Below are 14905 nucleotides of genomic sequence, written 5' to 3' on the forward strand. Positions count from 1 at the left end.
TTACTATGATTAATGAAATTAATACATATCACAACCAAAAGTTAAGCAATGCAACTTGAGTTAACATTTCACAATTACACAAATTACATAATACGATAGATGTTTTTGGTGCCAAACATAATTGATAGATAATCACATCATATATTGTTCAAAAGATAAAAATAATTAACATCACACAAAAGTGTTAAATTTAGTTGAACATGATTTTGTGTAAATTGAACATGATTCTTTATAAGTTGAACACGAGAGTTGAGAAACTGAACATCACACAAAAGTATTGAACATATTTTGCCTAAAATTGAACAAGATTCTTTATAAGTTGAACACGAGAGTTGAAAAACTGAACATCACACAAAAATGTTATTAGTTGTGAACATCACTTTTATAAGTTGAAATTAGTTGAACATGATTCTTTATAAGTTGAACACGAGAGTTGAGAAACTGAACATCACACAAAAATATTGAACATATATTAATTTTACAATTTAAATTTATTTGAACATGATTTTGTGTAAAATTGAACATAATTCTTTATAAGTTGAACAAGAGAGTTGAAAAACTAAACATCGCACAAAAATCTTATTATTTGTGAACTATCATACATAACAACAATCCTAACCACAATACCACCAACAACAACAATATCAAAATTAACAAATGTTGTTCATTCTAGTCACACTTATAATTCTTTATCAAATAATCTGTCACCAAATCATAATCAATAATGAATAAATTGCAATTTCTCTATCAAATTAAAATTCATAAAATTGACACTTAAATCAGAAAACTATTTGCAATTTGACTTTATTAATTGACGAAATAAGTGAACTATTCGCACACAAAATTGAATACATGAACATGAAAATTCTCAATCAAATTCACACAAAATCTAGGGTTAACAACTAATTACTTTCAAAAAAATTCGTCCGAAATTAGTAAATTTAAATTTAGTAAGTTATACAAACGAAGGAGATAGAACTTACCAGATTAAGAGAAGGAAGGATTCACGGTTCTTAGTTGAGCATGAGTCAGACAATGCCGAGAGAGACTTCGATGTCGGCGGTGAAAGAGAAACTTCCAGAGAGCGGAGCATCGATGTTCGGCGGTGGAGAATGTCGACCGCCATGGCACAAGATCAGAGAGGCAACGTCGCAGGGGAGGAGAAGGCTTCAGCGACAATATCTATGGCGCAGTGTCGCGTGGATCTAACACGATTGAGTAGCTGCGCGCGGTTGAGGAAATGGCGGTTGTTAGATCGAAGGGAGGCGGCGGTGAAAGGCGGAGGGAAGGAGGTCGGATTGTTTGGGAGGAGAGAGAAAGAGTGACTTCAATGGAGGAAAGAGAGTTTGAGGTTTTGATGAGAGAGAAAATGGTGAGAGGTTTTGATGAGAGAGAAAATGGTGAGAGGTTAGAGGAGAGAGAAGAATGGTGAGAGAATAGCTGCGTGCTTTTGTTATCGATGAAACGCAACCATTTAATCGCGTATGCATGTACAGATAGGTGCATAGCTATATATATATATATATTAATAATTATCGGTACGGCCTCAACTACCAAAGTTCGGGTTTGGGTATTGTTACTTAGTGTACCGGGGTTGGGCATGGATCATGTTGGGTTGCGTACTTGTTTAGAATGGGCGGAGAAAAAGTAGGGTTTAGCGAGTTTGTGCTGAACTTTAGACAAAGAGGCGCGACCTATGTGTTGCGCTCGGGGTCCCTTAAGGAAATTTTAGTCAAGCAGCTAAAAGTAAGCAGACTGACCGACCCTAAGTTTCTCATTCCTTAGTGAAGTCTGGTTTGAGCCCCGATGAAACCGATCCCTCCGGTAGAGGGTGGACAGGTCTGGTCTGGTAGCGGAATTGGGGGTTATCACGAAACTCGCAAAAGTGGGTGGCATCATATTTTCTCTCTGAGGATTTTCCGAGGATTGCAAAACCTATATGGCCAACATTAAAATGAATTGTGGGGGTCTAACAAAATTTAACAAATACAACATGTGAGACTAGATTATCACCTCTTATACTCGTGCCAAATTTCCAAATGATATCCATAAATAGTCCACTACTATACCTCTCAAGCCCATGCTATGAGAGACTTGTGTCAAGTCGAGCAAATTTCGTCTAGTGCCGTGATGATTTGGTCTATGCCTAACTTTAACTATTATGAATACAATACAAATTGTTTTAAATTATCGGGTTGGGGAATTTCTCACGTGGGATATTATTGATCAAAGTATAACATATGTCATATCTATGAATGTTTTTACGTACATTTAGATATGAGTACCTTAAGATTATTTATTTTAATAGGTTAGTGCCCGTGCGATGCCCGACTTTAAAATATAATCAAAATGCTAATTTTATGAAGGTATTCTAAACTACTACGTATGTTATATTTAATTTATTATGGAGAAACTTATATTCCAATAAAATTAACAATGAGCATCTTACATTTACAATCATACACAACTTGAAACGAAAACTATTACTAACGAAAAATATCAAAGTACATAAGCCCTTGTTTTCATTACTTTAGTCATTTAGTGGATCAATTATAATACGGTTTTTTCATGAAATGCCCCCGAGGTTTGCAATAATGCACCAGATACCCCCGCGTGTTTCGAATCACATAATAAACCCCTATTTTTACCTAAGTTTGCACCAAATACCCCTAATCCGACCTTCCGTTAGTCCTCCGTTAAGTCATGTTTATAATTCACAGAATGCCCCTATTTATAAACTTATTGCATAATATACACCTATTTGTAAACTAAGTTGCACCAAATACCCAAATTCCAAGTATTTGAATTTAACGGCTTTACATAAACCGATTTCTAAGTGGACAAATGCAATACAAGATTTTCGCTGTTAAGAGCAAGATTCCCACTGCTGGTCCATGTTTGTTGTGCCTGAATCGAGTAGTTGCTGAGTTTTGGAGTGAGGCTTTCGTCCAACAAGATATTCTTAATACTCAATTCATTTCCAAATACTCCTGGTAATTGTTATTCGTATACTATGACTCTGCTAATTGTCAGAACAACAAAACATACGTGGCTGCAAAACAGAATACAGATCAGAACACACAAAACATCACTCTGCTAATTGTTATTCATACACTATGACAAATATACAAAATAATATACAAAGTACGTGGCTGCAGGCTGATAAGATACTAAGATATGTAATGTTATCAGGCTTTATTCCATAATCTTCCGTCCCTGAGAAAAGAGAAATTGCACCTTCCCCGTCTCTATGTAATCCATACCCATTTATTATTATACTCCAAGAGACAGTGGCCTTGTCCAGCAAACTCTCAAACACTTTCCTTGCTATGGGAATATCCCCCATTTTGCATACAAATCTATAAACATTACAAACAGTTTTCTCTTAGAGAAAACCATTCTTATTCACAAACGCCAATACAGAATTAGTGACAGAGGTGCTGTTTATCTGAATACATGTGGAAACCAAGCTCATAATCATTATAGAGTCCACTTTAACCTCAGTATGAATCAATTCACAAAAGATAGAAACTATTTATCTAAATCTCTTGCTTCAAGAAATACCGTCATCATATTCCACAGAGAAACATCCAAAATAATATATTCGTATACTATGACAAATATACAACGGAGACAACAAACAGTTCAAATGTAGTTCTTCGTTTTATGTCACGAAACTACGAATAGAAAATTAAAAATTAGTAGTACAGAGCAGAAGCAACGGAGGTTTGGTGACAAACCAAACGCCTCAAGGTATGCAGATTTCGATTGGGAATGCCACACTGTAAACTGCAAAGACAAGATCCATCTCAGTCAAACAGTTCCGAGTTCCGCTCAACCAGGGGTGGAGGACGGTGGAGAACTTCGGAGTTTGTAGAGGTGAATTGCCGACTGAGGAATAAGATGCCTCGCTCAACAACGAACCCAAGAATCGCAACCAAACCACAGACCAACCTCCGATCAAAATCCGGTCAATCCTTCGATCAAAACGCCGAAGAACGCAGAAACAAATCTATCACCAATTTTCATATTCTTGCAATTAACATGAAATTGCTCAAAAATCTTCAAGAAACCCTATAATTTGGGGAAAAACTCAAGAATCAAAAATCATTTAACACCAAAAACTATTAATTAGACCACCTCAAAAGGAGAAAGGTTAACAACACGATCCGACGAGCTTTACCTACGGCAGATGAAATCCTTGCAATTCGACGGCGAATTAGGCTCGCCGGTGACCAGAGAGAGGAGATCGGCCGCCGAGAGGAGGAAGAACAGGGGAGAGGAGAGAGAAATAGTAGAAGATGATTTTTTTGTAGTTTATGTCCTTCACTATGGGTAAAATGGTAAAACATAGCTAACGGAGGACTAACGTCCGTTAAGTCTAAGTGTATTTGGTGAACAATATGGATAAATAGGGGTATATTATGTGATTCGAAACACGCGAGGGTATTTGATGCATTATTGCAAACCTCATGGGCATTTCATGAAAAAACCGATTATAATAACGTCCACTATTATTAGAGACTTGAATAAGAACTCAACCCCATATGCCCTGTAAGTCGGGAGCTGATACAGTTACACCCAAGTGTAACTGGGGCCCAGGTACACTGCAAGCTTGTTGGTCCAAGTAGGCAAAGAGGAATTCAGTTTTAGGGGGAAAAGCAATTGGTTTTAGGGGGAAAATTTTTCACTGATTGCGCCATTTAGGGATGCTAAGCGGGAAATAATGCGCCATTTGCTTCCCCTAATTTTATCCCGCCCATATATCAAAGTAATTAAAAAAAAAAAAAACCATAATATACCAATTTCAAAAACCCAACGGTAAGATTTTAATACCCTAAATCACTCTTAAAAAAAATTAGGCAAAGCTGGACTCATGTTATCTAGCTTGCCACAAATAAAAACACAAAGGAGAGTTTTTAGCAGAACTGTAGAACTGCTACATGGTGATTCAGCTTCGAAATTCAGCTTCGAGATCCCGCATCGAAGATAATGTAAGTTTTTAGTTCAAGTGATTTTGTCAAATCTAGCTCATAAATTCCTGAAAAAAACAATGGTATATGAATGTGTTTTTAATGGTAATTAAATTTGTTTGAATTGATGATAAGTTGTAGTTGCTTGATATTGATGAATCATACTTTGTTGTTGGTGAGAACGTAGATCTGAACGACGGAGATAACTAGGCGTTTTTCTTTGATAATTTCAACAAATTCTATATTTACGTAGTATTAAGAACGTTATAAGTTGTATGCTACCCCATATGGTTAAACAATAAATTGTTAGTTTATTATAAATTTCCTTGTATATATTATGTTTGTATGTTTTATATATAAATACCGTGCCAGATAATTCGGTGTATGGCAGCATTGTATAAATTCCTAAACGTTTTTCGTATTTTGTACAACAGTGATATACGTGGGAGTTCTGTATGGCTTGGGTAGACCTAAACGAAAGTGTCCCTGATCTGAATGAAAATGTTCCTGAAAGCTCACAATATAGATTAATAACTGATGGACAAGAAGTTATCGTTAACCCCCCTAGTGTAGGGATGTGTTTTACAACGGGCCATGAGTTTTTCGAATTTTGTCAGTTGTATGCCTTCAAAGAAGGATTTGAGATGTTTATCAAAAGTAATAAGCTGAAAAAAGAGTACAAAGAAAGCGGAGTATCTAAGTCTGGTGTGGGAAAGTATGAGGCAAAGCCTCATATGATGGAACTTATTAGATTAAAATGCAAGAAGGGAGGGGTGAAAAAAGGTGTTGGGTCTAATGTGACCGGTTGTAAGATGAATATTTACGGTGTAAGTAGAGATGGGCTATTTACTATATTGACTTGTGACTTGCAACACAATCATCCTTTAAATCCTGACTGTAGTAGACTGATGGTTAATTATAGATGTATAGACGGTACTACATTTAAGAGGGCGATGATCAATGACATGGGTGGTGTTAGCATAAGTAAGAACTTTGGTACGCATCTAATTGAAAAGGGAGGTTATGAAAATATTACATTTAATAATAGAGACTTGAGGAACGCAATCAACGTCGAACGTCGTTCATCAAGATTTAGTGCTGCGGATGCCGCAGGACTCGATGCTTACTTTAAGGCACAACGTGATTTGCATCCCGAGTTTTATAGCTCAATACAAGTAGATGATGATGGTGTTTTTACGAATGCATTTTGGTCGGATGCACGTAGTAGGGGTACATGCAAATATTTTGGGGATGTTATTACTTTTGATACTACTTTCGCATGCAACCGGTACGTGTTTTAATTAAGTTTTTATTGATTTAAATTCTTTGTAATTGTACTTTGGTCCATTTGTTTGAAAAAGTAATATCCAATACATTTATATTTTTTTAGGTATCGGATTCCATTTGCTCCATTCATTGGTGTAAACCATCATGGCAAATCAATTATATTTGCTGCGGCCTTAATTTCCCATGAAAATACTCCCTCATTTGTTTGGGTATTTGAAGAATTCCTGAAGTGTATGGGGAAGGCACCACTAGGCATCTTAACCGACCAAGACAAAGCAATTTGTAGAGCAATTGAGCTAGTCTTCCCGGGCGTCCGTCACAGACTATGTTTGTGGCACATGCTCCAGAATGCTAGTAAGAACCTAGGTAGTCTCAGTGATTGGAAGAAAATAGACACCCTGATCAGAACTGCAATACATGATCTGATTGATCCAGATGAGTTCGATGAAGCTTGGTGTCATGTGATGGATGAGTACGGTTTAAGGGGTCCTGGGTGGATGAAGGACGCGTATGATAACAGGCGTCAGTGGGCTCCGGCATATAATAGAGGAAAGTTTTGGGCAGGTATGTCTTCTACACAAAGGAGTGAGGGTATGAATAGATTTTTTAAAACTCACGTGAACTTAGATTGTGGTTTAGTTTTGTTCATTCATAATTATGAATATTGTATGAGGATAAAAGCTTAGGAAGAGAAACAGGATAATTTTGATAACATTGATAAGCCTGCTAAGATTGATGTTGATAAGAGTGTTTTAGTTGAGTATGTATTGGTTAAGACGTACACTAGTGAGAAGTTTGCTGAGGTTGTTAAAGAGCGTAGAGGATTGACACACACAAATGTCACGAAAACCTCATGTCATGGATCAGTGGTGTTGTATAGAGCTGATGAAAAACTAACCTCACCGTTTTGGCGGAAAAGGTTTAAAAGTTTTGATGTTAGGGTGGATAAGGAAAATGGTGATTTACATTGCTCTTGTAACTTGTTTGAATTTACGGGAATACTTTGTAGACATATAATGCGTGCAATGGATGTAGAGGATTTTCAATTTGTTCCAGAAAAGTACATACTACAACGGTGGATGAAGTGTGTTAGGTCGTACGAGAGCATTCGAGTATCTTACTTCGACCCTCTTGAATCTATCAGATTGGGCAAAGCCAAAGAGCTTTCACAACGGCATAATTACTTGTCTGAATTAGCTATGTGTAATGATGATGCACTTGGGTTGTACAAGGAGGCTATGGATGTTGTGCGGCTAAAAATGGAGGATGTAGTCGGAATACGCAAGACTGGGGAAAAAGGGGACGACCTTATATGTTGGTGGGACCCAGATGCGAGAAATGTATTTGGTCGTCGAAGGCTACGTCCACGAGAATTTGGTGAGAGAGCCAGATTAAGGGATGTAGAACCGGTCGTGGACGAGAACAGGATCAAAACACCGGTTGATAAACGGCATACTGGTAGGGCAAAGACAAAAAGGAATGCTCCTTTTGGTGGTAAGGCCGGTGGGAATTCTAAGAACAAAAAAGTGGTTACTGAAGAGGAAGTTATTGCTAATGAGGTAAAATTTATATTTTATTTGTTTGGTGATTCGTATCGTATATGCAAGTCCTCATTAGGAAATATAACTTTACTTTTCTACTTAAATGTTGTTTGTGCAATGTAGGAACTTATTTGCAACGCATTTGGAAATCTTCCAAGTTACCGTGCTAGGCAACAACACGCGAATCACGTTGGGGGTACATATGCGGAGAACGTCCCACAAAGTTCTAATGTACATCCTTCTCAAAGTTCTCAAGCACACCCGTCCCAATTACATTTGTCTCAGGATTATTCACAGTCATTTGAATTTGATATTAACGATTGGCGCACCAGATTGTGAATGTTTTGTGTAAATGTAATTTAATTTGATTTCTTCAAAGATATATTTTCGTTTAAACGGTATTTTAAGAATTGAATTTTTTAATCCAATCCTCCCTTTTTGCTATGTACTTTACGTTATGTCTATATATGTAATTGATGTAACCTCAATTACTTTGTCAGTGTAAAAAAAAAAAATACAAAATGAGTTGTATTAGGCGTCGAACCCACAACCAACGGGTAGACAATATGGGAAATGAGGAGGAAAGAGTAACCATTGTGACAGTGAGGCTAAGCCAGTGCTATTTGTGGGCAACAATACTATTTATTGTATACTTTATATTACTTAATAATGTACATACAACGAATCTATTACACTGGGAAACAATTATTAAAACAACGACTTCATTATACTAGTCTTACCAAATGTAAACATGATGTGTTTGGTCATTGTAGTCAAAATATGCATTCCCATGTCATGCAAAACTCAGCCCCTTATTTTTTGTAATATATGAATATTATTTATTGGAAACAACATGATCCATCAATGACATGTTAGAACTAGGTGAATATAAGGGTGTGTTCAATCCCTCCATTTCAAAGTAAAAGTAATTATAAGAGATTACTACATCACAAAGAATGGCTACTAGTGTAAACAAAATCACAACGAGATGCAGTGAAATCGATTCGATGTTGAGTGGGGGAATAACAATCGGTGAAGTGACTGAGGTGTGTGGCGAAAATGCATCAGGTAAGACTCAATTTTGCCTTCAAATTAGTCTCTCTTGTCAATTGCCGCCTTCAAGGGGTGGTATTTGTTCCTCGGCTATATATATCCATTCACTTGGTCCCTTTCCCATACGTCGTTTAAGTAGATTAGTTCCATATGTTTTAGGGGACCTTGAAACATTAAATGGAAATCCTTTGGATTACATAACTACAAAGCAAGTTGACACTCCTCATGAAATACCGGATGTGCTAGAATGGACTGTAAAACTTATTAAAATGTCTCAAAATTACATAACTACAAAGCAAGTTGACACTCCTTTGGATTACATAACTACAAAGCAAGTTGACACTCCTCACAGCAAATGTAACTTAGTCCTATTAATCTTCTCAGCTAACAAAATATAAATAGGATACTGTGCTACCTTTTAATTTGGATATGTTTTTATGTTTTATAATATTTTAAAATAATATTTAATTTATTCATATGATCATTTAAATTCGATATTGGTAATTTAAGGCTTGTTTGTTAAACGCTCGTTTATTAAGGCACGTTTGGTAATACCTCGGCTAGGCTCGAGCTTGAACTTAAACAAGCTACTCGTGACCTAAGCTAAAACAACGGAAAAATGAAAGCTCATTTAAGCTCCGCTCGAGCTCGAGATCGGAAATTTCTCATCAAGCCTAATCCTAGGTCGAACACCGAAATACTCGGTTGAGCTCGGCTCGTTGACATAACATGCAAAAAGATCTGATAACTAAAATTGTTAATTTATGGTTATATATTATAAATTATATACTTATTTAAATCAATAAATTTTTCATTACCACTCTTTAAAATATGAGTTTTTTACGATAATTTACATTGTTATATCTATCTAATATTGTTAATGTCGTTATAAAACTAACATGCGAAATAAAACAATATATATACCAACTTATATGATTTTTTTTTTTACTAGTAAATAAACCAAATGAATTTTACACAATTGTGAAAAAATTTACCAAAATTGTTTACGAATTTTTTCAGAAAATACATAAAAGTGAACCCACTTTTATTGCATTATTGCGCTGGCTTCCTCTAATTTATTACATGCACCACGCGTCTCACTTATATCAATAAAGCTGATTTACTTTTTCGTTTTTCAACGAAAGTAAATTTGTTCAAAATCATATACAACAAAACTGTAAATAGCAACAATTAATTGTTCAAAGTTGGGGAATGCTCTAACATCTCAATACAACTTAACTCATTTGGCAGTGTGAAAATAAAATCCGGAAGTTCAAAAGTTTCTCGTATTACAATAACAATTCAAGCCTCACATTATAGTTTACATTGCCCTAAAACACTTACTTGGAAACACATTATAAATAGGATCTTCAAGTTCACTTGAAAAATCCTACTTCACCTTTCTTCCACCCAACACTCTCCAAAACCCTCAAGTTTCCACCAAAAACCACTCAACAATGGAGGAGATCAAGGTAATTAAACATTTTCTTTTTTTTAGTTACTCAAATGGGAGGTTGTAAGATCATGATTTCGATTTTTTTTAGTAATAGTCATTTTTTGGTAATTTTGGCAAGTTTTTTTCGTAACAAATTTACCACTAAACTTAGGGTTATTTTTGTTAATTTTACTTCAATTCTATTTAGGGTCAATTAGGCTTAATGAGTGTTAATTTTAGTTAAATTATATTGTTAATTTTGACTTGAAAATAAAATTTCGTACAAAATTTAAGGTGAAAATATTAGTTACTTTCTATTCTTATTTTTGGTTTTGGTACATAATTTAGGTGAGAAGTTTTAATTATGTTTGTTAGTGTTATTATTCCGAAATTTTGAAAATTATGTTTTGGTCTTTATTTTGATTTTAATTTAGGTTGCGTAATGTTAGTTTTAGTTAAACAACAATTCCTAACTAAAATGTTCAATGTTGTAGGCGCATGATGTGTTTTATAACGAACTCATTTTAGCTCTTCATATTTTCCCGAATTTTTCGGCCCGTCAAGGGAAAATAATTCGAGCTGTTTGCAAGGAATGGAAACGTATTTGGGACGACGACGATTACGGGGAGTCGTTGCGTAGGTTGTTCGCTGAGGAATAGGTTTTCGGCAATAGACTAATATGTAACATTTTGTTTATCGTTACTGAAAACAAAATGTTACATATTAGTCTATTGCCGAAAACCTATTCCTCAGCGAACAACCTACGCAACGACTCCCCGTAATCGTCGTCGTCCCAAATACGTTTCCATTCCTTGTAAACAGCTCGAATTATTTTCCCTTGACGGGCCGAAAAATTCGGGAAAATATGAAGAGCTAAAATGAGTTCGTTATAAAACACATCATGCGCCTACAACATTGAACATTTTAGTTAGGAATTGTTGTTTAACTAAAACTAACATTACGCAACCTAAATTAAAATCAAAATAAAGACCAAAACATAATTTTCAAAATTTCGGAATAATAACACTAACAAACATAATTAAAACTTCTCACCTAAATTATGTACCAAAACCAAAAATAAGAATAGAAAGTAACTAATATTTTCACCTTAAATTTTGTACGAAATTTTATTTTCAAGTCAAAATTAACAATATAATTTAACTAAAATTAACACTCATTAAGCCTAATTGACCCTAAATAGAATTGAAGTAAAATTAACAAAAATAACCCTAAGTTTAGTGGTAAATTTGTTACGAAAAAAACTTGCCAAAATTACCAAAAAATGACTATTACTAAAAAAAATCGAAATCATGATCTTACAACCTCCCATTTGAGTAACTAAAAAAAAGAAAATGTTTAATTACCTTGATCTCCTCCATTGTTGAGTGGTTTTTGGTGGAAACTTAGGGTTTTGGAGAGTGTTGGGTGGAAGAAAGGTGAAGTAGGATTTTTCAAGTGAACTTGAAGATCCTATTTATAATGTGTTTCCAAGTAAGTGTTTTAGGGCAATGTAAACTATAATGTGAGGCTTGAATTGTTATTGTAATACGAGAAACTTTTGAACTTCCGGATTTTATTTTCACACTGCCAAATGAGTTAAGTTGTATTGAGATGTTAGAGCATTCCCCAACTTTGAACAATTAATTGTTGCTATTTACAGTTTTGTTGTATATGATTTTGAACAAATTTACTTTCGTTGAAAAACGAAAAAGTAAATCAGCTTTATTGATATAAGTGAGACGCGTGGTGCATGTAATAAATTAGAGGAAGCCAGCGCAATAATGCAATAAAAGTGGGTTCACTTTTATGTATTTTCTGAAAAAATTCGTAAACAATTTTGGTAAATTTTTTCACAATTGTGTAAAATTCATTTGGTTTATTTACTAGTAAAAAAAAAATCATATAAGTTGGTATATATATTGTTTTATTTCGCATGTTAGTTTTATAACGACATTAACAATATTAAATAGATATAACAATGTAAATTATCGTAAAAAACTCATATTTTAAAGAGTGGTAATGAAAAATTTATTGATTTAAATAAGTATATAATTTATAATATATAACCATAAATTAACAATTTTAGTTATCAGATCTTTTTGCATGTTATGTCAACGACCCGAGCTCAACCGAGTATTTCGGTGTTCGACCTAGGATTAGGCTTGATGAGAAATTTCCGATCTCGAGCTCGAGCGGAGCTTAAATGAGCTTTCATTTTTCCGTTGTTTTAGCTTAGGTCACGAGTAGCTTGTTTAAGTTCAAGCTCGAGCCTAGCCGAGGTATTACCAAACGTGCCTTAATAAACAAGCGTTTAACAAACAAGCCTTAAATTACCAATATCGAATTTAAATGATCATATGAATAAATTAAATATTATTTAAAAATATTATAAAACATAATAACATATCCAAATTAAAAGGTAGCACAGTATCCTATTTATATTTTGTTAGCTGAGAAGATTAATAGGACTAAGTTACATTTGCTGTGAGGAGTGTCAACTTGCTTTGTAGTTATGTAATCCAAAGGAGTGTCAACTTGCTTTGTAGTTATGTAATCCAAAAAATTTCAAGTGTGAGCAAAGTACGATAACACTCTTCAGTAGCTAAAAAAAACTCAACACAAACACAATTTAGAGGATGATATAGAGTTGTTCTTACGTCATCTGACTCTTCTTTCTCTTCAACCTTCTTCTCCTCCTTTGGAGCCTCTGCGGCAGCAGCACCTGCACCACCTGAAGGAGCAGCTGACACGGCAACTGCACCTCCACCAGCAGGGACAGAGGCAAGCTTTTCTCTTCCAGCAGCAACTAGTTCTGTGATGTCTTTACCAGAAACCTGGTCAAAGAACAACTGAAGTCTGGCCTCATCAGGCTCAAACACCCACTGCAATTGAACAAATACAAAGTTAAGTTACAGGATAATCAATACAGCAGTAATATCACCAGGCTTAAACAAAAACACATAGACCAACGCAAAGGAACACGAGTTAAGCTATATTTGGCATCTAATGCAAGAAAGAATCCTCAGTCGTTCTTCATTAAGACACTTCCTTTTCCCAGACACAACAGGGCCAACTGCCAAGGCTTTATTTTCATGTTAATTAGTTATGTAATACTCCATAAGTTTAGGTGGTCTAGTTTACTCCTTTGAGAATAGGAAAGAACAGTCCCATTCCCTCTACAACCCCACTTTGCAGTTTCATTCCGGATTGAAGCTCGGAACAAATTCCACTCGTTAATTATCCCTTGTATTCTACTGTGAATAAAATTAAGGTAGAAAGTATCCCTGACACAACACCGCAGTTACACCAGCAACATAATCCATTACACATTTTAAGAGTGCACCAATTCACCCTAATTAAGATAAACAATTAGGTGTTGTTTAATTAAAATCAACTAGAGTCATCAAAATTCATATGAAAACCAATTTAATCCTCCAACAAACTCAACCTACCAACTACAAAGCATACTGCAAAAGTATACCATACAACAAATTATAGGGCAACTCCAATAACTATTCACGCACTGACGCACTACCAATTGGTATCTGTGCAACATCTAACTATTGACAACTATAATTTCAATAAATAGCAAGCGCAACAACAAATAACTCACGGCTAAAATTTGATGCTCCGTCGAAACGCCTGAACTTCATAATACACTCTAACATATAACTACTTAAATATGCATTCATGTGTAACAAAGACGAGATTAACCCTCAAATTCATCCTTGAATCAATAGATATGAATCTATCATAATCAAAATATGATATACAAATACGCCAAAACCTAATCAATTCCAGCAACTTCATTCCGTATCAATGACTTAAATCCATCTCATATTATCACCCAACTCATATTATCACCCAACACAAGACATTAACATAATGATCGGATCTATTAGCTTACATAATCGAACAAGACAAATATTTTATGTATCTCCATCAAATCTGGCTACCATTATGAAAAAAGGACGAGAGAAAATACCTGATTCAAGAATTTTCTTGACATCATCGGCAGCAGGGGAAGCTTTACCGCCCAAAGCAGCCAACAAGTAAGCGGCAACAATCTTCATCTCTGCAACAAAAATTAACTAATTAAATACTAGATTACATCAGATTCAGAACTTAGAAATTACTTGACAATGTAAAGATGGAGAAAGATTGATGATACCTGGTGTTGAATTTGGGTTCGAGAGAGTGGGAAGAAGCAAACGGGTTTCTTCTGCAGGTTCGGCTAATCTAGGGTTTATATCAGAAAAAAGGGGTTTGGGGCTTTATATATAGGAGGGCGGTATTTATTCCTAGGGTTTGATGTTGGTTGAGGTTTTGAGATTGTATCCTGTCCGTTGATTTTTTGTTTTGACGTCTATATCCTTTTGATTTAGGATTTGTTGTTATTTTGCCCTTTAAAATTTACTATGTAACTAGTTAGTGACTCGGATGATACATCGAATTTTGTTATTATTTTTGTTATTCGGTCTTTGTCCGATTGATGATTGTTTCCTTATAATACATTATGTATTTTTTTATATAATTTGTTGCCATATTACAGATGGTCCTCTGAATATATAAGGGATTCCAGAATAATCCCTAAGTTCATATACTTCTTTTTTTTT

The 14905-nt window shown here is 35.0% G+C and overlaps 2 protein-coding genes across 5 annotated transcripts; one reads left to right on the forward strand and one right to left on the reverse strand.

Annotated features, from left to right (window-relative positions):
• Positions 1-4784: 4784 nt before the first annotated feature.
• LOC130470223 (protein FAR1-RELATED SEQUENCE 5-like) lies at positions 4785-7547 on the forward strand. Of its 2 annotated transcripts, XM_056839879.1 has the most exons (3): positions 4785-4994; positions 5408-6261; positions 6364-7547. In XM_056839879.1, exons 2-3 carry the CDS (start codon positions 5429-5431, stop codon positions 6944-6946), a joined length of 1416 nt encoding a protein of 471 aa, XP_056695857.1. In that variant the 5' UTR covers positions 4785-4994; positions 5408-5428; the 3' UTR covers positions 6947-7547. The 2 variants fall into 2 exon arrangements, with proteins under 2 accessions (XP_056695857.1, XP_056695856.1); XM_056839878.1 differs by lacking the exon at positions 4785-4994 and having other exon boundaries at positions 5327-6261.
• Positions 7548-8594: 1047 nt separating this feature from the next.
• On the reverse strand, positions 8595-14614 carry LOC130470224 (60S acidic ribosomal protein P2A-like). Of its 3 annotated transcripts, none has more exons than XM_056839883.1 (4): positions 14461-14614; positions 14275-14364; positions 12947-13171; positions 8595-9018 (listed from the first exon to the last, which is right to left on the reverse strand). In XM_056839883.1, exons 2-4 carry the CDS (start codon positions 14299-14301, stop codon positions 9010-9012), a joined length of 261 nt encoding a protein of 86 aa, XP_056695861.1. In that variant the 5' UTR covers positions 14302-14364; positions 14461-14614; the 3' UTR covers positions 8595-9009. The 3 variants fall into 3 exon arrangements, with proteins under 3 accessions (XP_056695861.1, XP_056695859.1, XP_056695860.1); XM_056839881.1 differs by lacking the exon at positions 8595-9018 and adding an exon at positions 10995-11196; XM_056839882.1 differs by lacking the exon at positions 8595-9018 and adding an exon at positions 10995-11196 and having other exon boundaries at positions 14275-14380; positions 14461-14559.
• Between the last annotated feature and the right edge of the window lie 291 nt (positions 14615-14905).

Source organism: Spinacia oleracea, chromosome 3 (genome assembly GCF_020520425.1).
Source record: "Spinacia oleracea cultivar Varoflay chromosome 3, BTI_SOV_V1, whole genome shotgun sequence".
Taxonomy (NCBI): domain Eukaryota; kingdom Viridiplantae; phylum Streptophyta; class Magnoliopsida; order Caryophyllales; family Amaranthaceae; genus Spinacia; species Spinacia oleracea.